The sequence below is a fragment of the Phocoena phocoena genome, chromosome 10 (genome assembly GCF_963924675.1).
Source record: "Phocoena phocoena chromosome 10, mPhoPho1.1, whole genome shotgun sequence".
Taxonomy (NCBI): domain Eukaryota; kingdom Metazoa; phylum Chordata; class Mammalia; order Artiodactyla; family Phocoenidae; genus Phocoena; species Phocoena phocoena.
Window position 1 is genome coordinate 105,012,691 of NC_089228.1, and position 27,919 is coordinate 105,040,609.

The window sequence follows — 27,919 nt, forward strand, 5'->3', positions numbered from 1 at the left end:
CAGCTGCTTGTTTAGTCTATGCATGGGCAGAGTTGGTCTGTATATGCTTTTCCTTGGGTGATGTGGCTACAAGTAGTCCTTTCTGGGAGGACCCTTCCATGTTAGAGTCTTCGGTTCTGTCTTTCCAGGGCTCCTTAGTTTCTCCAGAGTGATTCTTGTTACCCGGACAGAGCGGAGTTGGGTGAGAGGGTTGGCGCCCTCCTCTCTGTGCCTGGTGTCTGTCCCTCAGTCCTGGTCCCTTCTGTTTGGTTTCGTGAGAGATTGAACTGATCTGGCTAACGGTGGGGTGAAGGCAGGGGCCACTGTCTAACTTCGCTCTGTGAAAAGATAGACAACCAGCAGTTGTTTTTCTCTGAACCCACCCTTCCCTTGTCTTCTGGAGCATCTGAAGCCTCGAGCACTTGAGGAGTTCTGTGGGTTTATTAGTGAGGTTTTCTCATTGCCTGGTTGCCTGCTGTGCACTAGGTGCTCTGCCCTGCTGGGATTATGTACCTGATCTTTGTTGTAGCCTTATGGAAGGTTCTATTACTGGCCGCAGTGTCCGTATATGAAAACAGAGGTTTGGAGCGGAATTAGAGCGCCAGGACTAGAGCTCAGGGCATCTGAACTCAGAAGCTGCACTTCTGCCTGCTCCGCACTGGGACAGTTAGCAAGTCTCTGCTCCTGTCTCAGTGTCGAAGATGTCAGTGTATTGATTTGAGCACATTTAAAAGAGTTGCTACACTAAGTCTAACACAAAAATAAAATGAAATTCAGTATACCTATGAGAATGGAGATGTTCTTTAATTTTATGAATCTGATTAGTTCAGAATGTGCTCCTTCAGGAGCTTCCAGCATATACTTTGGGTGCAGCAGGTGGTGGCATGGAGCTCAGGGGGACCTTAGGTTCTGTCTGTCCTTGCATCAGAAGTTTATGTTCTTGATGTCTCCCTCCCAGTACTAGCTAGTGTCCTTAGTCACCTTCATGTGCAGGAATTGTTGGCAGACAGGCTAACTGACAGCTAAAAAACCTGGCGCTGTATGTTTGCAGAATACTGCTGTGTTTTGGTACTGAATGTCTAGTTCTGGCGTTTCTAGTTGCTGCTCATCTCAGTTGGCAATAACCCTTTTTTCCTTTCTCTTCTACAGATTACTTCCGTAGCTTGACCTCTACTTTCCTCAACAAGCAGAATGTCTCGAACACGACAACCCCCCCTTGTGACAGGCATCTCTCCAAATGAAGGAATCCCATGGACAAAGGTCACGATTAGGGGAGAAAACCTGGGGACTGGGCCAGCTGACCTCATAGGTAAGGGCAGGACGATGCTGTGTGTTCATGGTGAATGCATTTTTATGTTGGGCAACTGAGGCAAGATATACTATTTTGAAATAGTGAAGGTGATAGAAGAACACCCCTGAGGTCTGTACAGGATGATCTGAATAGAAATGAAAGAATTATTTGGTTTTCTGCTTTTTCTGTTAAAATCATTATTTTGTCAGATCTTGCCTGTATTGTCTTTCGCCTGGTCATTGAGAAAGTCCCCCACAGCCGAGGTTTGCCTCCTTTCCTTGGGGTGGGCCTCTCCTGCCAAGACTGCCAAAACAGCCGCCCAGCTCTTCTGGCCTCCCCTCATACAGCTGTCTGTTCTTCTCAGGTGCCGGGTGAGCTCGGCCTCTTCTGTTCCTTACTGCTCTCGGAACCAAATCTAAACTCCCTCCACCCAGAGGAGCCTGTGTGCTCTGCCGGGCCGCACCCTGGGACCTGTGGGCATTTGTCTGCACCCGATGCCCATTGGGGCGGGAGCACTGAGCCTCCAAACTTAACAGCCACAGGCTCTCTGCAAACTCATGCCCGCCCATGGTTTGCATTAGGCTCCCCTAATGTTTACATATTTAGAGCAAGCTACGTTTTAGTTTTTAGGATCAGTTTATGCTGTTTATCTTTATAAGCCCAAGGACGCGAGCATAGAACACTCTGCATCCACTTGGCACTGCGCGAGTGTTTTTTTGATTTTGGTTTGCAGTGTGCCCCCTTCTTCTGGGGGAGACCCTTTCCTGCTGGTTATTTCATTATTCTGGTCTGTCAGTGGTTCTCACCTGGCTTGTCTTCATCTTCTCTAGAACTTAAAAAAATGCTCTTGCCTTAGCTGCTAAGTCTCAGTCTCTAAAGATGGAGCCTTATCATTGCTTTTTTTAAAACACAGATGAGTGTAAAGCACTGCCAGGATAGAGAGCAAACCATAAATATCAGTGTGTGGTCAGTTTGGGTTATTTTCATGTGAACTCTGCATGAGGGTGTGCAGATACATTCAGAATAAGAGAGCGGGGAGGCAACTCAGTATGTGCTGCTGGATGTGTATTCTGATTTCCCACACGTTAATTTATTTGGATTCAGACATTCATTTGACTCATTTCTTAATTCATGAAGGACCCCTTGGTAAATACTAGAGATTATGAGTTGGAGCTTGTTTTTCTTGCATTATAGCTGCTGGTTGACACATTGCTTTTTGGCCATCCAGAAATCCCTTGGAAAAGAGAAGGTTGATTAGAGCTGGGCACCATGTTTAATTACTGAGTCTTGCCCTCCCCAGCTCGTTCTTTTCACTAGTGTTACTTAACTATGTCTCATTTTATACTGTTTTCTCTAGCCACAGTTTTTGATTCTTCAGTAAATAAAACTTAAGTTTATTATCCTTATGAAGGTAGTCTTTCTTATCCTATGTCTTGGTTCTTGACAAAGCTCATTCCAGGTTGTTCTTTATCCAAAGTGGAAAAATCCCTAGAATTCGTGGAAATAGACCATCTAGACGGAGGTTCAGTTTAACTGGCAGTCACTGAGCCCTCATACGTGACTGCTGCCCGTCTGTGTGGATGCTGATCTCTCTTTAGCTTCAGGCAGTGCGATTCCTGTTTGACTGAGTGCGCACGACTTTTATGAACCTGCTAGTTCAGCTTTCAGCCTGCCCATGTATTGCCAAGAAACCACTTTTTAAAAAAGCAAACTTAACCTACTAAATAATTTAAGCGTTTTTATAACTCCGGTGACATCTACACCAGCCAAGTAAAATACTACAAAAACACTTTATTTGGAATTCTACAAGTTACTTTAAAAAAAAAAGATGTTATATTTCATGAAGCAGATTTCTTGGCAAAACATGTTTAAGAAATAGGTCGTATGATATTATTTAATTTCCATGCATTTAAAATGATCTGTTTAAATCTGTGTTTTAAATTATATGGTGATTATTAACTTTTTTAGTTAAAATGCAGAACAGATATTAAATCTGAGGAACCTCGATAGCAGCTACAACGAGATGAATAAACTGTTATTCCGGGTGCTTTTCCCCAAAGTTCCATCATCATGGATATCATACATGTTTGCTCATCTGAACATGTTTTTAAGACTTTATGTCTGTATATCTGAAATCTCCCATTTCTCAGTTTTAATCGTAAGATAGCTCCCCAGCAGGGGACTTATATTAGGAACTTTAATACATTAAGTTCTGACATTGGGTTGCGTTATTTCCTTTCTAAAGTTAGTATTTAAATCACAAAAATCTTTTTGATGTCGTAATATTTAAACATATCAAGTTATGTATTGACCTGGAGTGATATTGAAATATATACCATCTATAACTAAACAGTTCATAAATTAAAACATTTCCCATTTATATAAAAAAATACATAGACTGATTTATGTGTACATAAAAATTATTTGAGCACTGTATGTATTGAAGTGTTTCACAGGCTTACCTTGGAGATGGAGAGGAGTTTCAGGGGGTGCTTTCAACCTCTTAAAAGGCTTAAATTTTTCATAATAAAAGTTGAGTATCAAGAAAACTAACAAACACTCCCATTTTGAAAAATAATTGTGAATTATGAATGCATTTAAAAATGTGTAAATGTCATTACACATTTAAAAAGCCAATGGAAAACTTAGTCCTAAAGGAACTTTGAAGTGCTGTCATTAGAAAAACTGAATTCCTTACATGAATAAATAGTAATAGATGTCTTAGGGAAATCTCTGAAATTAATTATTTCAATAAACATCTTTAAAATGGAGTTGTTTTTATTCCTTTATGGTTAGTATAACATTCTTACTAAATAGTGCTTTCAGATGTAACAAAAGATGACTTGAATCCCTCCCTACATTTTTTCAACCAAATTTGGCATAAGTTGAGGTGTTCCTGGTATCTGATTAAAAAAACAAAACAAAACAAAAAGCTTGCATTTGCTAAACTTGACTGCCGAGCAGTATCAAAAGTTAAATGATGAGAAAAGAAAGTGCGAGTGTCTGGGGTGTTTGCTGAATACACTTCGGTCTGTTTTCTCCATGAATGTTTATTACATTGGTCTCTGTTTTGCAGAAATGCACGTGGTGGGATGGTGGTCCTCTGCCTGGGGCCACGTCTTCCCTGTCTGCATCACAGTTTACGTGGGTCTGGGCAGAGATGCCAGGCGTGGGCTGAGATTTTGGGAGCAGAGTGTAGTACAGCGACAGGACCATGAGGGAAACATTTAGGCAGCGTGGACTGCCGTTGCAGGAGTGATGTAGAGACATGAAAAATGCACTAGTAATCCAGTAATGCCTGAGAACATTTACTGATTTAACAGACTTCAGGCTGTGCTTAACATAAACTACAAACTTTAGTTCATTCTGTAGTATCATGTATAATTGAACACTAGGAAAAGTATGTGCGGATTATTTTCGGGAAGATGATAAATATTTTTTTTAGGGAATGATGTACACATTTATTAATACACTTTAGAGCTTTATAGCACGAACTTGGACTTCTAAAAATAACGATAATTTCCTTTCTAATACCTATGAAAGCAATCTAACATTCTCATAGTTAAGTAATCTGGAGTGCCTAGACATTATTATGGTTATTATTTTCTAATTCCAATGATGTTTGAAGACACTTAAATATAATCTAAAAGAAGTATTAAATATTAGAAAAAACAGACAAATTCAGTAGAGACAGTCGTTTGTTTGCAAATAATATTGGGTATATTCAAGAATAGAAATAACTAACTGATGAACCAGGAAATGCTATTTCTAGTTCTGTTTTTCAGTTCAGGAAAAAGGCCTGGCGATACTGACAGAAGAATTGTCTTTTCATGAAATAGCTGTTCTTTGGACTTTGTTATGTGCATGCATGCTTTTACTTTCAGGTCTGACAATTTGTGGGCATAATTGCCTTCTGACAGCAGAGTGGATGTCTGCAAGTAAAATTGTATGTCGCGTGGGACAGGCCAAGAACGACAAAGGAGACATTATTGTCACAACCAAGTCAGGTGGCAAAGGAACCTCCACAGTCTCCTTCAAGCTGCTCAGACCTGAGAAAATAGGTATCATCTCCCATGACTTTACTCTAAAGAAGAAAATAAAAGTGGGTTTTGTCTTTTAAAATTGACAACTGGTAAATTAGTATAAAATTTACTTACTCTCATATGTCATTAACTTAGATTCAGTTTATGTTTATTTTTTCAGGAATGGGATATTGGTTAAAGTCTGCATTACTTTTGAAAAGGCAGTTAGCTGAGCTGATGGTAAACCCTAAGGATGCTAGCTAATCATTAGCACTGCTGTTCTGTCCTGTATAAAAGCTGTTCATGTAACACGTCGAAATGCCGATTTTAGTTTCTTGATCTTGAATACAATAATTGCATTTCCTGCTGTGATATAGATAAGATTTGAGGTGAAATACATACCTGGTTTGGCCAAATTAGCCAGTAATGCCTAAATAATGTTCCGTGTTCCTTCACTTTCTGCGTCCTTTGAGGCCCCGACAAGATGTTGCCCACCTAGGTGTGCCTCTGGCCTCCAAACTAGAAATCACACTCTTCTTGTGCCCTAGAGCCCCTCCTGTGTTCCCTTTGTGCCCTTAACCCATGCTTCCTCACCTTGGGGCACAGAGCTTGGTCTGAGAAGCTGGGACTCTGGTCATATGAGCAGCCAGCTGTGGGTGGAGTGGAGTCACAGAATCACCTACCTCAGAGATTGAATGAGTTAGAACCGTGGAGAGAGTGCTTAGCATAGGTCCTCACACAAACTAAGGGCTCCATAAATTCGTGTTTTTAATTATTCGTCTCCTAGCTCTTTATGTATATGGCATCTCCTCTGCTAAAGTAAGAATACTGTTAGATTCATCTTTGTGGTCCTGTAATGACTTGCACATGGTCAGTACTTAATAAATATTTGTGTAATGTAGGACTATCACAGGCATAATTAAACCCAGGCCTTCTCTCATATAGAAAAGCAAAGAGTTTTGCAAATTTTGTTTTCTGTCTTAGAGCATAAAGCCTTTCTTCAGCATTATATCCTTAAATTCCTTGATTCTTTTTAATAAAAATTTGAGGAACTTAAGGGAAAACCAAAAATGGAATTTACATTTATGTACGTGTGTGTATGTAAACGTATGTACATATATATACATACAATATTTTTGTTTTTGTTTACTCACTTTTATTTAATGTCTTTGAAAACCGAACTGTGAAATTAAAGCAGGAACTTGTTTCCAGTTTTCTGGAGGAACTTAAAAACATTTTGACAGAATCCAGCATCATCTTGTATCATGTTTGTACAGCAGGTGAAGAAAACTTATTTGAAAGTATTGATTTTATGCTAAAACGCTCTGCCCAGGACTTAGCACAGCACAGGCTCAGGAAAGGCCTATAGACCTGAACCTGGGAGTGTCTGGGCCTGAGCTTACCCTCTGACAGAGCTTCCTTGTGTCATCCTGGTAGACCTGTGGGTGCCCATAGGGTTAGAAGGCTCACAAGGAGCCCCCTGGTCCCCCGGCCCTGTGCTCTACTCTGCTCCCTCGCACACTGCCCAGCCTCTGTTTCAGCCCAGTCCGAGCCACAGGAAAGAGGGTACTGTTTTCAGAGATTATATTTTGTTTTTCCTGAATATCCTAGTCATTTCCATCACACAAGCCATGCATTCCGTGGAAGGTGTTTGATTTCTTTATATTGATATAAGGATTGTTGGGTGTTTTGTTGATGTACCAAATTAATTGTACTGCTTATTATTTGTAAAATACATTTGTTTTAGAGAACTTTTTCTCAGAGGCTTAACTTGTCTTCTGTATTGAATAATGTACAGTGCAATCAAGAGGTGTTATTTTTGCCTTTCTATAGATTTTTAGTGGTTTTAATTAAGCTACCAGCCATTACAAAAAAAAAAAAATCTGGAGCTTTTGTGCCTTCAAATCTTTAAAAAATTACTGTAGCATGCATTCTGTATTAGGTCTTTCAACAGTAAAGCAGTATGGTAAGACTTAGTGCCTGGGGAGTATGTATCTTATTAAGGCTGTGCTCCTCATTTGGTAGGTATTTTGGATCAGTCTGCTGTGTGGGTTGATGAGATGAATTACTATGACATGCGCACTGACAGGAATAAAGGGATTCCTCCCTTGTCCCTGCGTCCTGCTAATCCACTCGGCATCGAGATTGAAAAGTGAGTACCCGCCTTGCCTCCGCTGTCTTTATTTCTAGCTGCTGAAAAGTTCTGTGCACTCAGTGAAGAGAGTCAGGCTCCAGGAACATCCAGGGAAGCACAGTTGAAGACACCTCTGTTGTTGGGAGTCAGGCATCATCTCTAGGAGCTTGGTCAGCTTTGCTAGAGCGAACCTTCCAATTGGTTAGAACTGTTGGCAAAAACTACTTACCTCTTCAGTTTTTGAGTTTACATTTTGTGAAGAGGAAAAGTATCTTGAAATTTTGAATAACTAATACTTTTAATGATATGAGAATTAACAGGTTGTCTGGAGTTGGTAAGTTTAAATATTTAGATGGTACTTGAGATTAAAACAGAATTTTCCATGTGCTTGATTTTTCAGGATATATTTGGCAGTAAGTAGAACCGAGGTAGTCTTGTCATTTTGTTTATAACCCCTACCTGTAATTCATACTTAATTCAGACTTACTTTACCAGAATTGTGGCAGGTAAATCTTTCAAGATGTCTTGGACCAAATCTAGAATTCCCTGTTCTTATTCCCTAGTACAGTGTTTTCGTAGATTTTATAATCAGTGCCTTTATCCTTGCAGCTTCCTTAGTCAGTTCACCTAACACGTTAGTTGTTTCTGACTTGTCTCTCGGCCTTAGTGACTCTGCTGGTGAAGTTACTACTGAGCGTTTCTCCATAAGCATTTCTGCAGGCGACAGATTAGTTTTGCTAATGCTTTAGCCATAGTTTATTTTAGGTTCTTCTAGGAATGGAGAAAGTTGTCCACTGATCTTTATATATTTAACCTTCAAGCCTACACTTGAAGACCATTAGTAAATCGAAAGTAAGCTTCTTTTTCACCTGCTGGGGTTTGCCCTGGCTGAGAGGGAGGGAGCACGTGTTTGTCTTGGGAAGTTGTCTTGTGTTGAAAAAGGCCTGGGGTTTGGCAGCTTTTAGTGAGCGGGGACTGTCCTGGGTCACAGCTGGGAAGCTCTTTGGCCAGCGTGGGTCATTCTGGAGCTGTTTTAAGGGTTTCAGTGCCCGATAAGTTAAGAGTTTAAGGATCAAGAAGGTCCAGGAAAGAAAAGTAATTGCTGGGTCTTTGAGCATAGTTTCCTGCATGAATGGACTTTGTGGTTGAGAGTAAACCTCTCAGTGGCCTGCTTCAGTGGCCTGGATTCGGCTTCTTTCCAAGGCCAACCACAAAGGAAGTGTGGAGCAGAAGGGTTCTTTGGATTGTTCTTTTGTAAGGAAGATACAGTTTTGCACCTTTGTACCAGGATTATAAGAATATGGTGTGACTTTTGTCTGAGCCTTAGATGGAACTATCAAAGCTAGGATTAAATTGGTTATTTACTATCATAAAATGGATTTCCTTAATTTTTAGTTGAGCATGTAACTCACCCCTCGTTGGATCGCTTTACCTTTTAGTTTAGCATGTAACTCACCCCTCATTGGATCGCTTTACCTTTTAGTTTAGCATGTAACTCACCCCTCGTTTGATCGCTTTACCTTTTCATGTCCTCTTACTTTTTGATTGTCTTGATTGTTCCTGTTACTGCCACTACTCACACAGGGGTTCAGCTTGAACTCTCTCTTACAGCTCTTTTTCTTAATACATTTCGGGTTAATCCCGAGGTAACGTTGGTAACCAGCCAGAAGCACTAAAAGTGCCTGGCTCTTTAGAAGTTGCTTTTCTTCTTCTCTGAGGCAGTCTAGTTGGGTCTGAGCCCCTCTCTCAGTGTAACTCTTGGCCCTCGCGTTATTTGCAGGGTGACTTGGAGTCTGCTCACCTTCCTCAAGGTGCAGACTGGGCGGCCTGGGTCACGCGGTGTGTGCGTTTCAGCGGTGGGGACGCTTACTTGCAGTGGGCGCCGGTTGGATGTTCATCGTCGTCACCGTGATTCTTCTTACATGTGCGCTACTCAGTGCTGTGCCCCCAGGGAAAGAATCTTCTTATGACTTAAGATTTCAGGGTGATGAATTGTATTCAAATCTTAAAATAGTATTATGTACATTCAAGAAGTGCTTAAATGGTGATAAAATTTACAGTAATATTTCTTTCAAGTTGTTACTTGAAAGTTTCAGAAATAATCTGCTTAGCCATGGAATAACTAAAGGATAGTTTTTGAAAAGGTAAAAGCTTGACTCTCATACAAATACAAAATGCGCACATGTCCAAGCTTTTATTTAATTCATTAATTAATGGGAAAACCAGTGAAATGTTAAAACCAGTTCAGGGGGAATTCCAGAGGACAGACATAATGGGCAGTGAGGAATGCTGAAAGGTGCAACACCGGCCACTTCTCCTCAGTAACCAGTTGCATCTTCACCTGACAGGTGTTTCTGTGCCAGGCATCCCTGGTCACCATCAACCCTCCACTTCTGCTTCTGTAACAGAGCTGCTGAGCAGAGACAAGGCATGGATGGGGGAAGATCAGGGGACCCTGGGCAGGCCCTTCAGACAGTGAAAGGATGGCCAGGAATCATTTTGCCCATTTAAAGTCTTTCGCAAGTTTTCTGGTCAAAAGGAAGAGTGGATAGACGGCTTCCCTGGTGGCGCAGTGATTCAGAATCCGCCTGCCAATGCAGGGGACACGGGTTCGAGCCCTGGTCTGGGAATATCCCCCATGCCACAGAGCAACTAAGCCCGTGCGCCACGACTACTGAGCCTGCGTGCTAGAGCCCGTGAGCCACAACAAGAGAAGCCACCACGATGAGAAGCAAGCGCACTGCAAGGAACAGTAGCCCCCGCTCGCCGCAACTAGAGAAAAGCCTGTGCGTAGCAATGAAGACCCAGTGCAGCCAAAAATAAAATAAATAAATTTTAAAAACAACAACAGCATTCACTTAAAAAAAAAAAAAAGAGTGGATAGAGATACTAGGAAGCAAGAAAATGGAAGGTGAAGGTAGGAAAAGGTATAGAAACCAAGAAGAAGAGTATATAATTTGGCCAGAAAAATGCTTTTCCAGGTTCCTTTTCACCTTTTAAAGATACTGTCAGGAAAACTGCATTTGTTTTATTGAAGTTTGACTTCAGATAGAGAAGCCTTATTTTAGAAAAAGAGAGTAGGAAAGGAAAAGCAGATGTTAAAATATTGGTGTGGGTTTTATTTCCCTAACTCTCTTAATATCTTTTAGATAAAAGCTTTGGTTAATGGTGTTAACATTGAGGTTAGAATCCCTGAGAGCATTTCCTTTTACTATGTCTTTTATTTCTGTTTCTTAGTGTCATTTGGGGTTTCTTTTATAATTAAAAGAAGGGAGAGGACCTATTTTAAATTTTAAAAAAAATGTCATCAGAGAAGGAATAACAGGATTTAATTACTTGCTTGTTGAAATATACTAATTGAGAAGGTTTGAAGAATTATGACTGCTTGTTATAAAGTACCATGGTCCTGATGAATTACCAGACTAAAGTAGTGAGGTCGCCTTTGGAAGAGGAATCAGCTCCTGGTAATTACAATGCTGAGTGTTCATGGCAATTCTCAGCCCACAGTCAAATGCACAAGGTGGAGCCAGGAGGAGCCTTGCAGTGTTGTGGCCACTTCATGTGACCACGAGTAGCAAGCGCGAGTAGCCGAATACAGTGTTGTTCTTTGGTGTGAGGCAGAGTTTAATAAATGTTTCATTGGTGTGCTCGGCGTGCACGCTGCCGTCTTTCAGCCCACAGGCTTAACAGCTGGCGTTTATGGGCCTCCTTCGGCTGCTGAAGTCCTGCGTATCCCTAGAGTTTTAACTGATGTTCTGTGCACATGGTGCCTTGATACTTATAAAAATGTTACTAATTGCTCAGAAAAAAATAACTTCACTTTGAACTGAGACTAGGATTGGCTTGTAAAAAGTCTGTATTTCTGATTTACTATACTGTCACAAATACGCATTCTTTGCACTGCTTAAAATTATGATGGAGACAAACTTAACTGAAAAAGAAGGTAAAAACAGGTTCATATTAATAAGTAAAAGCCTTCACTCTGTTTTATTTCTTAAAAGTACTCTTTGCCTACTAGGAGAATATCTATAAGTAATGTTTTTGGAGACAGTACATACATGGGAGTTAGGGCCTTAAAATGGAGGTTTGCCCCTCCTGTTTTTATGGGATCTGCAACCTTTTTGTGAAATTACTACCTGGGAAGAGCTGTCTAGAGTAGTCAGTTGATGCACCACTAGTATCTTTATTTCCACAGAGGCTTCATGAACAATGCAGGTCTGACTTGCTCCTCATCAGTTTGCTTTCCAGTACAAAGAAAAGGTGGCCAGTTTTCCTGCTGCATTTAGAAGACAAGGAAAGGTGACAAAATAATTCTTAGTATGAGTGTGGAAGGGAAAAAAGCCTTGGGTAAAATTTCAGAAATACTATGAAAACAGATTTGTGGGCTGTGATGTAGTACCCAGGTCCATAAACTGGACCAAAAAAGGAAAAAAAACACACAATGTAAAACAAGCTCATAATATTTAAGGTGCAGAGTAACACTGGTGCTGGAGTGGAAGCTATGAGAATTGAGTGTGACACACACTTGGAAGAGCCCCCTTTCCTCCTGTCTTTCTACCTGCAGGTCAGGAGAGCATGTTCCCCTTGGTGTGAGCGCAGTGATGCAGGCTCCTCTGCGCGGGTAGTTAGACTTTCTCTCAGAAAGGTTTTTGTTGTTTTGCTGGCTCGCGGGTCATCACTGCCAGTCGTTCTCGTACTTGAAAGTGAATGCTGCTGTGTTGAGAACATTCCTGTTTTGCATCTGACCACTGGGTCGGTCAGGTCCGTGTACCTGGGGCTTCATGGCTAATCCTTTTTGGAAGGTGTAATCTGAGCTCACACTGCCATCTAATGGGGAGCTTGCGCTGTAGGGGCATGAAGCTTGTCAGCTACTGAAACTGTCGGTTCCTTAATGAAAACACTTCCCGTGTTTACATGGTAGACTCTGTGTTGTGTTCATCCTCCAGTTAGTGGGTTTAGTTTGAGTCACTCAGAATATACCTTGCTGTTACTGACTTGCTAAGCCATCACTTCACTTGGAGGGTCAGAGCCTAAGATCCAGTTATTGTGGACAGAGGTTTAACTCTCCAGACTTCGTGCTCCATTGACACAGTGTTTCTGCCCTTCCTCATGCTGTTACCAAGACCATTAGCAATTTTCTGCATTCTGAATCACTGTCTCCCTCAGTTTCTATCTTTCTGGATTTGTAGTTGTGGGGTTTTTTTCATGCCTGAGATTCTCTGGTTCTTTAATTGGCAATAGAAGTATGGGGGTCCTGCTCTTGACTGTTTACATGCAACCTCTCTGGGGCTGTTTCCTGAGTGTAAAATGGGAATACATAACTCATGTTGTTACGAGAATCAAACAAAATGGTTCTTACGAAGAGTCTGTTAAATATAGAGAACCAAGCGGAGAGAATAAAAATAACAGCAAGTAACATTTTTGAGCATTTATCACATGTCAGAAACTGCTAAGCCTTCCACACTGCATTACCTACTTTAATCCTCAAAATATTCCTAAGAGGAAGATACTATGATCCCATTATCCTCATGAATAAATGGAACCTTAGAGAGGTTAAATATCTTCCTCAAGGTTATTCCAACAACGCTAGCCAACTTGTAGCTACTGCCGTGGGCCGTCTCTGCTTTTGTGGGTACACTCCCCACAGAGTATCATTGCTTCCCGTGTTGTCGTTCGTTGTCTCTTTTCTCTGGATCTTCTGTTTCACATTCCTTTTGAGGTGTTTGCAAAGAAGATCTTATTTTGGGATAGACTCTTGACTCAGGATGCCTTCAGCTGTGAGTAGCAGAAACAAAAATTCATTCTGGTTTAAGCAAAAAAGGTATTTATTTTCTCATAATACACAAAGTCCGGAGATGGTGGACACCACAATTGGCTGAGTCTGTGGCTCAGAAGTGTCACTGAGCTGTAAGGAGCCTGGGTTTGCTGTTCTGCTGCTCTTTGAGTCGCACTGATCTCCTTCATAACTGTGGAGTGGCGTTAGAGGTTTCTAGTGTCGCGACGACAGTAATACACAGGAAATAGCAGTGTTAAAATAAAGATCCAGTATTGCAGAAACTGTAATAATACACAGGAGATAAAGAAGCTCGGTAAAGTCTGAGGGCAGAAAGACACCGTCTCTTCTTAGTTCTCCTTAGAAGTGTGGAGGCCTTTCCCAGAAATGCTCCAGCAGCTCTTTCCTCAGACATTGTGGTCAAAATCCAATCACTCGATCAATAGCAAGGGGAGCGCGATAAGCACGGCTGCTGAGGATTATCGGTGTTCGTACTCAGTGAGGCGTGGACACCCCACTCTCTCTGCAGGTGGTTCTGTCCGCGAAAGGGGAGGCGACGTCGGGTCTCGGGCTGACGGCGGGCCACTTGTGTGGTTTGGATCGAACTGTCTGACTCTGTGACAGAGTGTTGTCATCTTTAGTGTAACTTGTCTTATTCTTGTACGGCTGATTCCTAATCACTCTTTTTCCAATTTAAATGTATAGTAAGATTGGTAAGAGTTGAATGTCTTCAGGAAGAAATCACTCTAAAATAAACTCATTCTTAGGGGTGATTATGAGGGTTTGAGAACTAGGACTTAGTGTTCTGACCAAGAGATCCAGTACCTTTCAAAGTCTTGACCCGTTCAGGTGCGTGAAGGAGCTGTGTGTACAAGAAGTGCAATGGGTGGGGTGGATTAATGCTTCAGATCTCAGTGGACGGCTCTCACGTGGCCCCTTCCAAATGTCGCCACTCACACTAATGCCAGCACTCAGGGTCAGCCCCTGCCCCCCGGCTGCGCTTGAAGGGACGCACAGGGGTGCAGAGCCCATGGAGTCCTGCAGAGGACGGTGTGGGGAGGGGCTCCTGGGGCAGCAGAGTCCTCTCGTAGAGCCCGCACTAGACTTCAGGCCTTTATCCTGTGATGAAGCAGACCCTGTACATGTGTAAAAACAACAACATAGGGCATTACAGGTGAGGTGTTACTAAGGTTTAGGGATCAGATGAGTTTTAAGTGTGGGAAGTTCTAGATGGTTGGGATTTGTTATCTTTCAATACCACCAGTTTAAGCATCCTAACAGTATAGGATATAACCTTTTGTTTTTTAACTTTTTTTTATAGCTTTATTGAGAAATGATTGACAAATTTGTAAGATGTTTAAAGTGTACGTCTTAGTGATTTGATTTACGTATACATTGTAAAAGGAGTCCCACCATCTAGGTAACTAACACATTCATCACCTCACATATTTACTTTTTTTGGTGGGAACATGTAAGTTCTATTCTCTCTATGGTGTTATCACCTATAGTCACATATTACACATTAGATCCTCAGACCTTATTCATCTCATGAGTGAAAGTTTCTACCTCTCCCTATTCCCCCATCTCCAGGCAACCGCTTTCCTACTCTATTTCTACAGTTTGACTTTAAAAAAAATATTTCACATATTTTGCACATCTGATAAGGGGCTTATATTTGCACATCTGACAAGTGGTTAATATCCAAAATATATAAAGAAGCCTACAACTCAATAGCAAAAAAAAAAAAAAAAAAAAGCCAGTCTGATGAAAAAATGGGCAGAGGATCCGGACGTTCTTCTGAAGAAGACACACGAATGCTAACACGCACATGAAAAGGTGCTGAGCATCACTAACCATCAGGGAGATGCAAAGCAAAGCCACAGTGAAATCCCCTCACACCTGGTAGAATGGCTCTCTTGTTATTTGAATGGCTCACAACAAATAACAAGTGTTGGAAAAGGTGTGGAGGAAAGGGAACCCTCCTGTGCTGTTGGTGGGAACGTAAATTGGTGCAGCCACTGTGCAGAACAGCAGGGAGGGCCTCAAAAAGTTAAAAATAGAGCTACCATATGACCCAGCAGTCCCACTTCTGGGTATTTATCCAAAGAAAATGAAAACAGGATCTCAAATTTATCTGCACCCCGTGTTCACTTGCAGCATTATTTACAGTTGCCAAGATATGGGAACAACCTTTATTCACAATAGCCAAGATATGGAAACAACCTAAGCGTGCATCCACGGACAAGGGGTTAAAGGAGTTGTACGTGTGGGTGCCCAGGCTTGCATTGTTACTCAGGAACACGGGAACGTTACTCAGCCGTGAGGAGGAGGACAGTCCTGTCATCTGCAACAACGTGGGTGGACCTTGATCTCAGTATGCCAGACAGGAAGACAAAGTTTTTTTCTTTTTTAAAACTAAACCTATTGAGTAATACTTGCTGTCAGACCTGTGGGAACTGCGTGGCCTTAGCCATCTCACTGTGGCATACAACTTCTGTATTTTTTAGTTTCGTGTCTGCGTTTGGTGCCTCTTTGCTTTATTTGCTGTCATTGTCTCAGAGCCTTTTTTGTCCTGTCATACTTAACTCCAGCTACTCTTCTCAAGTTGTGCTTTGATGATGGGTAGGAACCACCCAACGAGAGTAAAGCTGCAGGGCCCGAGCGAGGGAGAGAAGCTCAGTTTGGCTCCCAGAGGCCCTTTCTGCTGCCCTTTTGTCAGTTGTGTCTTCAGTGTCTTGAGTGTGGACCTGACCCTTGTTAGGTGAGAATTTCATGGAGTTGAATAATTTATAAAGACTGTTAATAGCAGGGATTTAGTTGGTATCAGATGATTCTGTGGTACTTTTGATTCTGTTAAGACTATTTAACTTCAGGACTACGTAGAGCGCCACGTTGACGAAAAAGCAGTAGGTGGGCCGCCATGCCCTTCTTCGCACTGATGAGGCCCCACTGGTGCACCAGGCTGTCCTTTCCAGCTTAGACAGCTCCCTGGGCAGATACCTCCCGCCGGTGAAGGTAGAACTGTGGCTCGTGACCCTTGCCTTTCAGAGCGAGTGGAAGGCTCCTGGGTGCCTCCCTGGGGCTCAGCTAAGTCTCCGCTCAGCCATATATTCCCCCAGAGTTCCAACGTGGAGGCATGAAGTATACATAAATAAAATGATAAAAACTTCCAAAGGTGACAGGGTTTTATTACTAAGTAAAGTATCAAACCAGCATGAAGAATCTAAACCAAAATAAACTTCAAAAAATGCAGTTCTCCAACTCCCTCTCAAAGACTCTGGTGACAGTGACCAGCGTGCCTATGGAGCACACACTCAGAGGCACACCTGCTCACACACATCCCCCAAGAAGATTGAGGCTACAGTTATTCTTCACTGTTGAAGCCAGTGAGGAAAGATTAAGGTTGACTTGGTCTCCAAGTTACTAAGACTCAGGTGATGCCAGCTTGGTATCCACGGCTCCCTTAGTCTCATCTCACCTTGTCTGTTACTCCCATGTTAAACCTTTTCTTCCCCTAATTAAGGAAAACTCCTTGGTGAGAGAGGTTAAGTGTAACAGGAGGGAACATGGGACCTCCTGGCCGAGGTGCCAGCCTCCGTGTCCAGATGCAGGCTTTCCAGGGGAGATCGTGGAGAGCTGTGTTTCGGACTTGTGTCCCTTGCCCTCTGGGGGAGAATGGGGACAAAGGAGCCAGTAGAGAAGAGGAGGGTGGGCGAGAGCTGCTGGAGGGTGTGACGGGCTTCCCGGCCACCCGGTCAGGGCCCCCGAGCCCAGGTGAGCACCTCCCTCTCCCTGGAGAGAGTGGGCTCCAGGCCTTTGCCAGTTGTGCCCAAGGGGACTGGTCACCTACAAGGTGAAGGGCTCCAGCGGGCAGTGCTCGTGGGTGGAGGTGGGATGTCGCCCTTGGACAAGGCTGCCTAACTTCTTAAATGAGGCTGTGTCTGTGATAATGTGGCATTGGGACTCTCAGAGAAGTCATCAGACCTGCACACCTTTTCTTCCAGGCTGGGGATAATTTCTCCCACTGAATAAATTTTAGAGACAAAATAATTGTGTGTCCCATATGGGGGTGGGGAACAATTTCAGTCAGAGGGGAACGAGGTAAAAACGACCAGGATGTTTGCAGGAAACTGTGATCCCTTTGAAGTTGCTGGAGCTTCAGCTTCGAGGATTAGGGTAGCAGAAATGAGTCCTGAGAGAGAAGCAGGTTCGGGAAGTGGAGGGACTTGACCGCAGAGCTTGGACTTCATTCTGCAGGCAGAGCGTGGGCACTGTAAGGGCTGCTCGCTCACAAGCCCTCAGTGGGCCGGGTCCTGCCCAGTTCAGTTTGCTCTCAGACACAACTTGCTCACCTCCAGTGTGGAGCCTGACACCTCTGGTAGGTACTTAATTCGTGTTTGAATGAATAGATAAATGAACTGATCGGGAAGTTGACCTTAAAAATGTGGGCAAGAAAGTGAGCTACATATAAGGGAGTGTCAGGTAGTGTAAGCTTTTCTTGAAATTGATCTAGACATGGGCATAGAAACATGGATACTATATAGATCTGATTTTATCAGTAGGGGTCATCAGGCATCAGTGTGTCTTAAAACAACTTTCATATAGGTCTTTAGCAAAAACCATTGTAACAAGTTGATTTACTGTTTTTACTTTCAGTATACCCAAATTTTGATTTTTATCTACTGAGTAGGAAATGATTTCATGTTTGGATAGATTTCATGAAGTATCAACTCAGCCTCTTTAAACCTTATATTCTTTTTTTGATGTAATTTCCGTATTTTAACTAATTTCCTATCTTACATATACAGTCAAAGGTTATATGTTAAGTTAGCTGAGGTGTAGGAAGTATATTTTTTTACACACGCAAACGTAGGCTCCATGATGTATCGTGTGTCATTGTAATGGTTTGTATTCACGTTTATTACTGTTGGTTACATCTTTGTAGTAATAGCACTCAAAATGTATCTTAAACCTTTTCCTCCCTCAGAGGTAAATTTCCCCAGAAGGACTTAGAAATGCTGTTTCCTGGAATGAGTGCTGATTTTACAAGTGAGAACTTTTCGGCTGCCTGGTACCTCATAGAGAACCACTCCAACACCAGGTTAGTGGGTGCTGGGCTGTGTTGTGTGGCTTCGTGGGGTGCCGCTCATCAGACCTCAGGACGCGGGTTCCCTCCGGCTTTGCTGCTTAGCAGCCCTTTGACCTCGGGCGAGCTTGTGAACGTCTCAGAGTATCTGCTTCCTTACTTATAAAATGGGATCATTAATCAAGAGGACCCGTTTCCTACTATCATGTTCTTTCTATATGTTTCGTTATTTATGCCACCCATTAAAACTTTGGAGTCTCAGCTGTGTCCTGTGTCTGAATGTGATCCCCCTCCCTACTCAAGTAACAGAATTCTCGAGTGCTGCTTTAAAACGAGGAACACACCTCCTTCCCTGACCAGAGAGCAAAGGAAGATGAGTTATTTATCATTTTGCAAAGACTTGGCTTAAAATTAGCCAAAAAATAAACAAGGGTCATATATCCAATTAAAGTCCTCCTTTGTACCTGCTACGTATAGTTTACCCACCCTCTGTACAAGAGCAGATCTGTAACTTTTTCGCAAGACTGGCTTAAAACAGTTACATTTAGTAAAAATGTTTTAATAAATCAGTGGCTTATTGTTTAAAATTTGTATTCTTGAAAAGCCAACTTGTTAAAATATACCTTAGGCGAAATCCTTCCCTCACCTATTGGGATGAAAACCATTATAGAAAACAGGAAAAGTTGGTATATACCTAGAGTAAATTTGGCCTGATAAATTTTTAGAGCAAATGCCTGTCACTTTCTTTGTGGAAGATGGTTCTGAGTTCACATTATAGATGTGCTTTTCTGTCACCATGTCAGGATTGATCTCTGTTCTCTATGTAGGGCCATCTTGGCATTCAAGAATATAGTTAACATTTTATATAGCCAGATTTTCTTAGCTCAGATGGAAATAAAGCTTCTAAAATACAGAGAGCTGACTATTTTTTCTCTGCCTGAGATATAAAGATGAAATAGTGTGATCTGTTCAGTTATTTAAATTTTGAGTTGACCCCCAGGTTTTCTGTAATTTCACTGTTAATGGCGGGGCCTGGTCATGATGGGCTGAAGAGGACAGCGTGCGCAGCTTGTGTCCAGAGCATAGCAGTGGACGTCCAGGGGGGCCTTCTTAGTCCTGTCACCCAGCACTGCATGGTCCAGGTCTCCACATCTGGGAGACGCTCTTCAAAACTCCTTACCTGGCAAATCCTGTGTGTGATTTGGGTCAATTACAAGAATGTCTCCATGTGTATTTACTTCCCAGGGTTCTGACATATGAGGGCTACAGATCTCCTTGTATAGCTGCTGTAACTTTGGTGTTCATAACATGTAAAGGTTTAGATCTAGGTAAGCATTTGAAAGCTTGGTTTCATCTGATTACACATTGTGTCAGGCTGTGTCTTTCCAGGGTAGGCGCAGTAGTTCACACTTGATGCATCATCTTCTTGTGGCTTCTTCATTTCACTTCAGTTTTGAACAGCTCAAGATGGCCGTCACCCACCTGAAGAGACAGGCTAACAAGAAGAGCGAGGGCAGCCTGGCGTGCGTGAAGGGGGGACTCAGTACTTTCTTTGAGGCACAGGACGCCCTCTCAGGTAAGGTGACCCCCAGCCATCTGCTGGGGCTTCCCCGCGGACACCAGGCCCTGCACGTACGGCGTGTTTGCGGGCTGTGATGCTGAGGCTGTGTCCCTGGGAGCGGAGCTCTGCAGTGGCCACCAGTCAGTCTTTGCGGCCGGGCTGGAATCTCTTTGAAGGCTTGGTACCTTAAGTATTTGTCCCTGAGGCTTTGCTCACCCATCAGACACGTGTGAAGTAGGAGACCACTTTGCCTCCCCGCAGTGTCTGGTGTCCAGGGACGATAAGGAGTTAAATCCCAAGGGTAGAATTCTAGAATTTTAAAAATCCTTGTACAGCCATCAGTATCTTGCACATGGGACTAATTCTGTAGATGTGACCCATTGTGTGTTTGGTCTGGGAAGAACTGGTGATAATGTGTCCTTTCTTTGTAGCCATCGCCCCACCAGCCCCGCACAGTAGCTAACTCCCCCACCCACATACTCATCCTTACATGTGAAGGAAGTGGTATTCAATAGAAATGGTGTGGCTTTAGACATTTCAAGGGAAGGTGTTGGATAGGTTATTTTATTTTTTTTCTTTTTAACTACCTTTAATTAATAAAAATCAAATTATTGTTTACCTAGTAAAAAGTAAGATATATTAAAAAAAAAAGTTAGCCCAATTCTTTTTAAAAACAAAGACACCTGTAACTAAGTACCTGTATAGCTAAATACCTATAACCCAAACTGTAGACTAAGAGGCCACACCTTCTTCAATTCAGAAAGACTTAGTTTTTAAAATTAATTTGTATTGTTAAAGTTCGGACGTCCTATTATCTTTTTTAAAACCCTTCTCCTCCTGGGCCAGACACGCTTGGTTGCCTTTTGACCAGTTAAATGTGCATCTGGTACAGCTCTCTGCACGTAGAAGTTAGGTCTTTGAAGGAGTGAGTTGTGAATGCCTGGGAGGGAGCTGAGAAGTCAGGTAAACTTTGATAAAGTCTCTGTGCCCTGCGTTTTTTGATGGTGTGCTGTGCTGCTTTCTTTGTGCTTATTGATATTCTAAGTTGTCAGTGGTGCTATGTCAGCAGCAGAAACTTGAGCATAAATGAACTGAGTTTAGTGTTCTCGAGTTGAACGAAGTTATCGATATGCCTGGTAGCTGTGCACATGATAATTTGCCATATGTGATTAGCAATTCTCATAACTATTGTAATTACAATATTTTCTTAGCAAAAACATGCTTGACTTTTTCTCTCCACCCTCTTTTTTTTTTTTTTTGCGGTACGCGGGCCTCTCACTGTTGCGGCGTCTCCCATTGCGGAGCACAGGCTCCGGACACGCAGGCTCAGCGGCCATGGCTCACGGGCCCAGCCGCTCCGCGGCACGTGGGATCTTCGCGGACCGGGGCACGAACCCGCGTCCCCTGCATCGGCAGGCGGACTCTCAACCACTAGTGCCACCAGGGAAGCCCTCCACCCTTTTTTTTTAACATATGTATTTGTAAACACATGTATACGTGTATTCATTTATTTATGGTTTTACTTATGTAAATGGCTTCACTCCTGGCAGATTTCGAGAGATTTTATTTGGTGCATTAAATTTAGTCTCACTTATTAGACATTTGTCCTAGAAGTATACTGGTAATTTAAAGTTTAGCAAAGATGATAATGCTGACCAACTACTAATAAGCGAGTGACTCTGTGGCATATAGAAAATGATTTTAATGGTAAATTAGAAAATTTTAAACATACATATATCTAGCTTTTCTATTTTTTGATGTAAATGTACATTACAAAAAATATTAAACAGACAAATAATCAAGAATGACTTACAACCCTACTGTAGGGATAATCACAGTAACATTTTGACGTATTTCCTTTTGGTCTTTTTTCCCCTCAGCTTATATGAGTGCCTATTAAAAAATTGGAATTATATTGTGTATATAGTTGTGTGTGCTAGAAATCTTTTATACTTTAGGTGGCTCCTCTGAGTAATTATTTTACTATACTTTAGCATTTGATTTGTTTTATTAGTAGCTCTTTAAAATGTTTTTCAACTGTAGTCTTAATTGAAATTGAACTGTAGTTTTAAAAAATGCTTTTTCAGTCAGGTTTTGGTGTTACTGTTATACAGAATCATGTGGATCTGTACGAGTATTTGTTCGTACTGTGAAGTGGGTTATGTAGATTAGGAATTATTTGAAATTTGAGAGCATCGATACATTGAAAGAGCTAATAAACTGTCTGCTCAGGTAATTAGCTTTACTTTCCTATTATGAAAAATTTCAAGCATGCTAAGAGTAGAGAGAATAGTACCATCACTTCCGTATATACCTGTCACCTAGATTTAACAGGTCATATTTTTCCATACTTGCCTCAGCGCAGGTTTTGAGGTTGGTTGGTTTGTGTTTTGCTGATCTCAGGCAGCATGACCTTTCTCTCCTGTGCACTTCAGTGTGAGTCCCCTGATAAGGACGTTACTACTCGACCACAGCCCCGTGACCACAGCTCAGAAAGTTCCAGTAATCCTTCAGTATCATTCAAGGCCCCAAATTCAAATTTCCCCAGTTACACTTACTTGGTTTGTCCAAACCAAGATCCACATAAGACCCAGACAGTTCATTTGTTTTTGGTTTTTTTTTCAGTCTGTTAAGCCTCTTTTAAACTAGAACAGTCCTTTCACCTTCGCTACCCGTCTTCGTTTCCTTCATGCTATTGATTTGTTGAAGACATGAGGCTGTTTGTCCTGTAGGATATCCCATATTCTGGATTTGACTCATTACTTCCTCATGGTGCCATTAGCTTATTTTACTCTCCATTGTATTGCTGGGACTTATCTGATTGGATACCAGTTAGGATTCAGTTTTGACCCTTGTGGCTACATGTGGTAGTGTGTGCTTCCGATCTTATCCCATCAGGAGACGCTAGTGTCTGTTCCTCCTGGAGAGAGACCCTGGGGTGTATATATAGACACTGGCAGTGTGTATATAGATACACTTTTGAAATCTCTGCTTTTTGTGTTTTGTGGATTTTGGTTTGGCTTTCTCCTGAAGTTCTCTTATTTCATTAAGATTTTCATGCCTTTTAGAATTGCATTATAATTGAAAAGTCATTAAAAATTCATTGTAATAGGCCCTTGTCGCCAGTTTCATTCACGCGTGTGTCCTACTTCTTTGTTTACGTTGATTCTTTAGTTATGCCTTTTCTGTGTTTTTAAAATTTGAAGTTTTCCTCTTTGATCTAGTAGTTTGTAGTGGATTTTTGTTTTTTAAAGTTAGTTTCTAGTCTAACTATATTATGAAAAGAAAATGTGTTTCTTGATAGATACCAGTTTTCTGCAACTGCCTGTTCTCTTCAGGACACACTGATTGGTGTATTATTATCAGTGCCTGATTAATTACTTATGTTATTTAGGTCTAGGTTATTTATAATAAACATGCCAGACAAATCTCCCTCTTTAATTTTGATTCTGTCAGTTTTTCTTTGTATGTAAAACATGTTTCCTTTGTAACTTTTGATGCTTGGATTCTCTTGATACTAATATTACACTGTAAGGTAATAATAATAGCTGCAAAATTGGGGCACTTCCCAGGACTACCGCAGGTTTGGTGATCAGCGGGAAGAACTCACAGTTGTGTACTCACAGTTGTGGTTTATTATAGCGAAGGGAGACAACTTAGCTCAGCCTGGGGAAGGGCACCTGGGGTGGGGCCAGGCAGTCCCACCCACAGGGAGCCCTGGTTGTCCTCTCGGGTGGAGTCATGTGGCACCGGCCCTCCTGGTAGTGATGTGAGATGGTGGCGTGGAGTGTTGCACCCAAGCCTGGGTCTGGAGTTTTTATCGGGACTCTGTCACATAGACACGAGCTGACTCCCAACAGCTGACCTCCATCTCCAGTCCCTCTGCAGATTGAGCCAATGCCAAGTGGCCAAAGCCCTTACCATAAACCACGTTGTCAGACTGTGCGGTGCAGCCCCATCACAGAAGATGCTTGAAGAGCTTAGAGGTGACCTTCCAGCAGCCGAGGGCAAAGGCCAACGCCCTCTTTGGGCAAGATTAAATTCTTTACTGTACAGGATTAACATTCCATACCCTTCTTTTTGTATGCATTTGCTTGATGATATTATGCATTAAGTTCCTTTTAGCTTTGAGAAATTTTGATTTTGTTTCTCTCTTATAAGCAAGAAATGGTAGGATTTATATTCTTTTATGCCGTTCTGAGAGGTTCTGCCTTTTCATAGAAGAATTTAAGCCATGTACATTTATCATAAGTGAAACTTCTGTCCTTTTGTTCTGTCATTTTTTTTTTCATTTTTACCTCTGCTATATGGACCATATTGTTCGCAGATTTGGAAGAAATGGTCTTACATTTTGGTACAGGTTGTCTCTGACTCCTGATGTGCATGACAACAGTTTGGCACATCTGCATTCCTCATGTGCTTTCCTTTTTTCTGGTCTTAATTTAATCTGAAGTCATAGACCCAGCTGCTTTTTTTTTTACCTTTTCTATTTTATGATTCTGTTTCTAGATTTATTCTTGTCTTTTGCATTTAATTTCATATTTACCACAGTTACTTAAAATTTACCATTTATACACATACATTTCATTGGCTTTACTGTTTGTTGCCAGTTGTGTATGTGTCATCTTTCCTCTTCGTATTTTTTGTTTTGTAACTCTTGTGCGTTATCTGTTGAATTCCTGCATGCAGAAGTGTCTCTTGCTTTCATACATGAACAGCCCCTTGGCCATAAGAGAATGACTTTTAAAACATTGATTCAGGGTCTTTTAGTGTCACAGAGAGGAAATCCTGAGCCAGAGTAATTCTTTATTACTTGTAGGTGACTTGTTTATTTTTCTCTCTGCCTAAATGCTTAAGATATATTTGTTTAGCCTTAAATTATTTTTTAAAAAAACCCAAAACAAAAAAAACACCTTTTCAGGGTATATTGGAATGTAGGTCTTGTTTTTATTCATTTTACCCAACACTTGATGAGCTTTTAGAGCCTGTAGACTCACACCTGCAGGCTCTGACACTTTTCTTTCGCTCGGTCAGTCAGCTGTCACTCCCTGGGGTGTCTCTGAGAGTCTTCTTCCCCTGCTGCTTCCCTGCACGCTGCCCAGGGGAGGAGCCCTCTGCTAATTTCCCTCCCTCTCCTGCGTGCTGGGTGCTGGGAAATGGTGTTCTTAAACAGTCCTTTCCTTAAAGGGGTGTTGGAGGTGAGAACAGTAGGGGAGACTCTGTAGTCTTGAAGACTTGGGAAAAAGTCTGCAGGTGTGTCATGTCTGGGCCACCCTGTGTTACAGAGTTAGCTGGATAAATACCTTTCTCTGCCCTTTTGATATCAGCTGTGTTCTTCTCTTGACTGAGTGGACTTTTTTCATACACAGTCCAAGGATTTTTTTCAGTCCATCCCAGTCAGGTGTACAGTTTGCAGCAATTACCTTCTTGTATGGCTTTTATTTATCTTTAAGGTTTTATGCTGTTTTCTTTATTCCTTTGTGTACCATGAGTATTTTAATTAGAATTTGTCAAGAAGTGTGTCTGGCATAACTAATCTGCCAATGTTAACGTCGGTGTGTTCATTATTATAGTTTTTTCTTTACCATGTCCTGCAAAAATATTCCCAGCACTGTACTTCCCTTTCCCGTGGCTGTCGCCCTGCTGTTCCCTTCCAGGCCTCAAAGCCTTGAAGCCCAGGTTCTCCCCCCGTTGCGGTGGTGCCTGTGGGGCCTCCTTACAGGAAAGGCCGGCTGTTCCTCAGTCCCTCTGACCCTCACCTGGCCAATCATTTGTTTTAGTGGCAGGTCCAGCCCCATCAACTGCTCCTTGTGAGAACAGCTGTGGGCCTGGCCTTCTTTACCATATATGCTAGGTGAGGGGTCGCCGAGGGAGGAGGCCCAGGCAGAGTGGCCGTGCGTACTGCTCAGAACACGTGTGGCCCTCCCTCCGTCCGTGCATTGCTGCTGCTCCAGGAGCGGGTGCAACTCTGTTGAGGGGTGCAGATAACCTTGGCATGCGCTTATCCAGGACCCACTTTTCTAAGTGGGCTCCTTTGTACCTGCTAGTCTTCGAAGGAGTAGTGGGAATTATGTTGTTATTGTTTTCAGTATAACTGAGGAAGGAAAGAATTCATAGAGTACCCAACCAATTTAGATGTAATTTATGTATGATTTAGCCACTCTGATAAAAATTTGGTAGAGTAAGAAGTAGAGAACTAAACATTTGAAAAGTTCTATATAAATCTGAGTTATTAATACATCTCACCCTAACCCTGCCTAGTGTCCTATCTTAGTATTATCCTCAGAGGTCGGCAACTTGACCAAGTTGGGCCACACCTGTCTTTGTACACGTCAGGACATGAACATGCCTGTTTTTCAAGAGTTGTTTAAGAAAACAAGGGAGAAGAATGTGTGCTAGAGGCCCCCAAAGCCCTCAGTATTTACAGTGTGTTTCTTACAAAAGTAGTTTGCCAGTCTCTGGTGTAGCCTGAAATGCCTGCAGCACCCAGGCCGGTCGCAGCATTCAGTGGTTAGAGCCTGCAGCTAGCTTGTGGATGGCCGTGTGCCTGACACTCCTGAGGGACTCCACCTGCACTCATGCCTTTCCTTAGTGCTCACCTAATAATGGCGTTATATAAATGCTTACATAAATATTATGAATTCTTAAATTGAAATTAGAAAATTCGATGTCCACATTCTTCTGTCAGAGTTCAATAAAACAAATCATTTCTTTGAATCAGTAGGCAGTCTTTCTGTAACTGATTTTTCTTTGAGTAGAACTTGCACATACATACTTTTTTGTTTCCCAAATATAGATTTATGGTGTTCAACTGCTTCACATATTTAAGTTTTAATACATGAGAAACTGTAACAAGCCTGTGACTGTGGACTGAGTTTTTTTTTTTCTTGAGGTTTTCCTGCTTATCAAGGTACAATTTTTTTAAATTAATTACTTTATTTTTGGCTGCATTGGGTCTTTGTCGCGGAGTGCGGGCTTTCTCGTGGTGAGCGGGAGCTACTCTTCTTTGCGGTGCACGGGCATTTCATCGCGGTGGCGTCTCTTGTTGCGGAGCACAGGCTCTAGGCACGCGGGCTTCAGTAGTTGTGGCGTGAGGGCTCAGTAGTTGTGGCTCGCGGACTCTAGAGTGCAGGCTCAGTAGTTGTGGCGCAAGGGCTTAGTTGCTCCGTGGCATGTGGGATCTTCCCGGACCAGGGCTCGAACCCGTGTCCCCTGCATTGGCAGGTGGATTCTTAACCACTGCGCCACCAGGGAAGCCCCCAAGTTGCTTATTGAGTTATACTATTTAAAAATGTTTTCAGAGAAAATAAAAGGTCAAGTGACCCAGACCTTGGGTTATTTGCATTCGTTTTCTGGAAAATAGGATTGCCTTTATCAGATCCTAGTGTCTCTGGGTCCTCATTCTGGCTGACAGCCTGATGGGTCTGCTGTGTGGAGATGGGCCCAGGAAGCCGCTTTGTGGCAGAACAGGGCTGTGAGCCATGCAGCAGCCTGGACCTGTGGAGTGGCAAGGGGCCTGTCAGTAGCAGAGAATGTGGCTGGGGACTCATTTAGTGCAGACTCTGACTTAGAAGCAGCATTCGAGCAGAAGCTCTCAGGTGTAACCTCTTAACTGCCACCGATAGACCGGGAGCGGTGACCACCTAATAACGTGCCACGTGGCCACTGGCTCCCTTCCAGCCAGGACTGTCAGAAACACAGCAGCCTTTGCTCAGGAGCAGTGCGAACAGATGTGCTTGTTTGGAACATAGGCGTCCTTCTAGTTTCGCTTTTTAATATTTGGGCTTTTTTTATCTCCGTTCCTTAAAGATAGGAAAGTTCTTTTCCATTTAACTTAATCAGTTCAAGGTATGTGGAAATGTTTTATGTTATCACATAATCCAAATTTAAAATATTAGATGAATAACTTTCTTTTCATTCCTGAATCAACCAAGACAATTAAAAATACAGTAGCTGGTTTTTCCCCCCAAATATATATATATTTTTCTTCCTATGAATGTGTTTTTTTCAACAGAGAAGCAATATATTTTTAGAGTTCATGCAAAATTTGAGGTTGTTTTACAAAAAAGTATA

General features: G+C 42.2%; 1 protein-coding gene across 1 annotated transcript in view; it reads left to right on the forward strand.

Annotated features, from left to right (window-relative positions):
- The first annotated feature begins 1,126 nt into the window (after positions 1 to 1,126).
- EXOC2 (exocyst complex component 2) overlaps positions 1,127 to 27,919 on the forward strand; it is a 124,326-nt gene continuing 97,533 nt past the window's right edge. Inside the window, exons 1-5 of the mRNA XM_065884586.1 lie at positions 1,127 to 1,288; positions 5,155 to 5,331; positions 7,318 to 7,444; positions 18,187 to 18,300; positions 19,737 to 19,861. Coding sequence (XP_065740658.1) covers positions 1,171 to 1,288; positions 5,155 to 5,331; positions 7,318 to 7,444; positions 18,187 to 18,300; positions 19,737 to 19,861 — 661 coding nt within the window. The 5' untranslated portion in view covers positions 1,127 to 1,170. The remainder of the gene's footprint in view (positions 1,289 to 5,154; positions 5,332 to 7,317; positions 7,445 to 18,186; positions 18,301 to 19,736; positions 19,862 to 27,919) is intronic.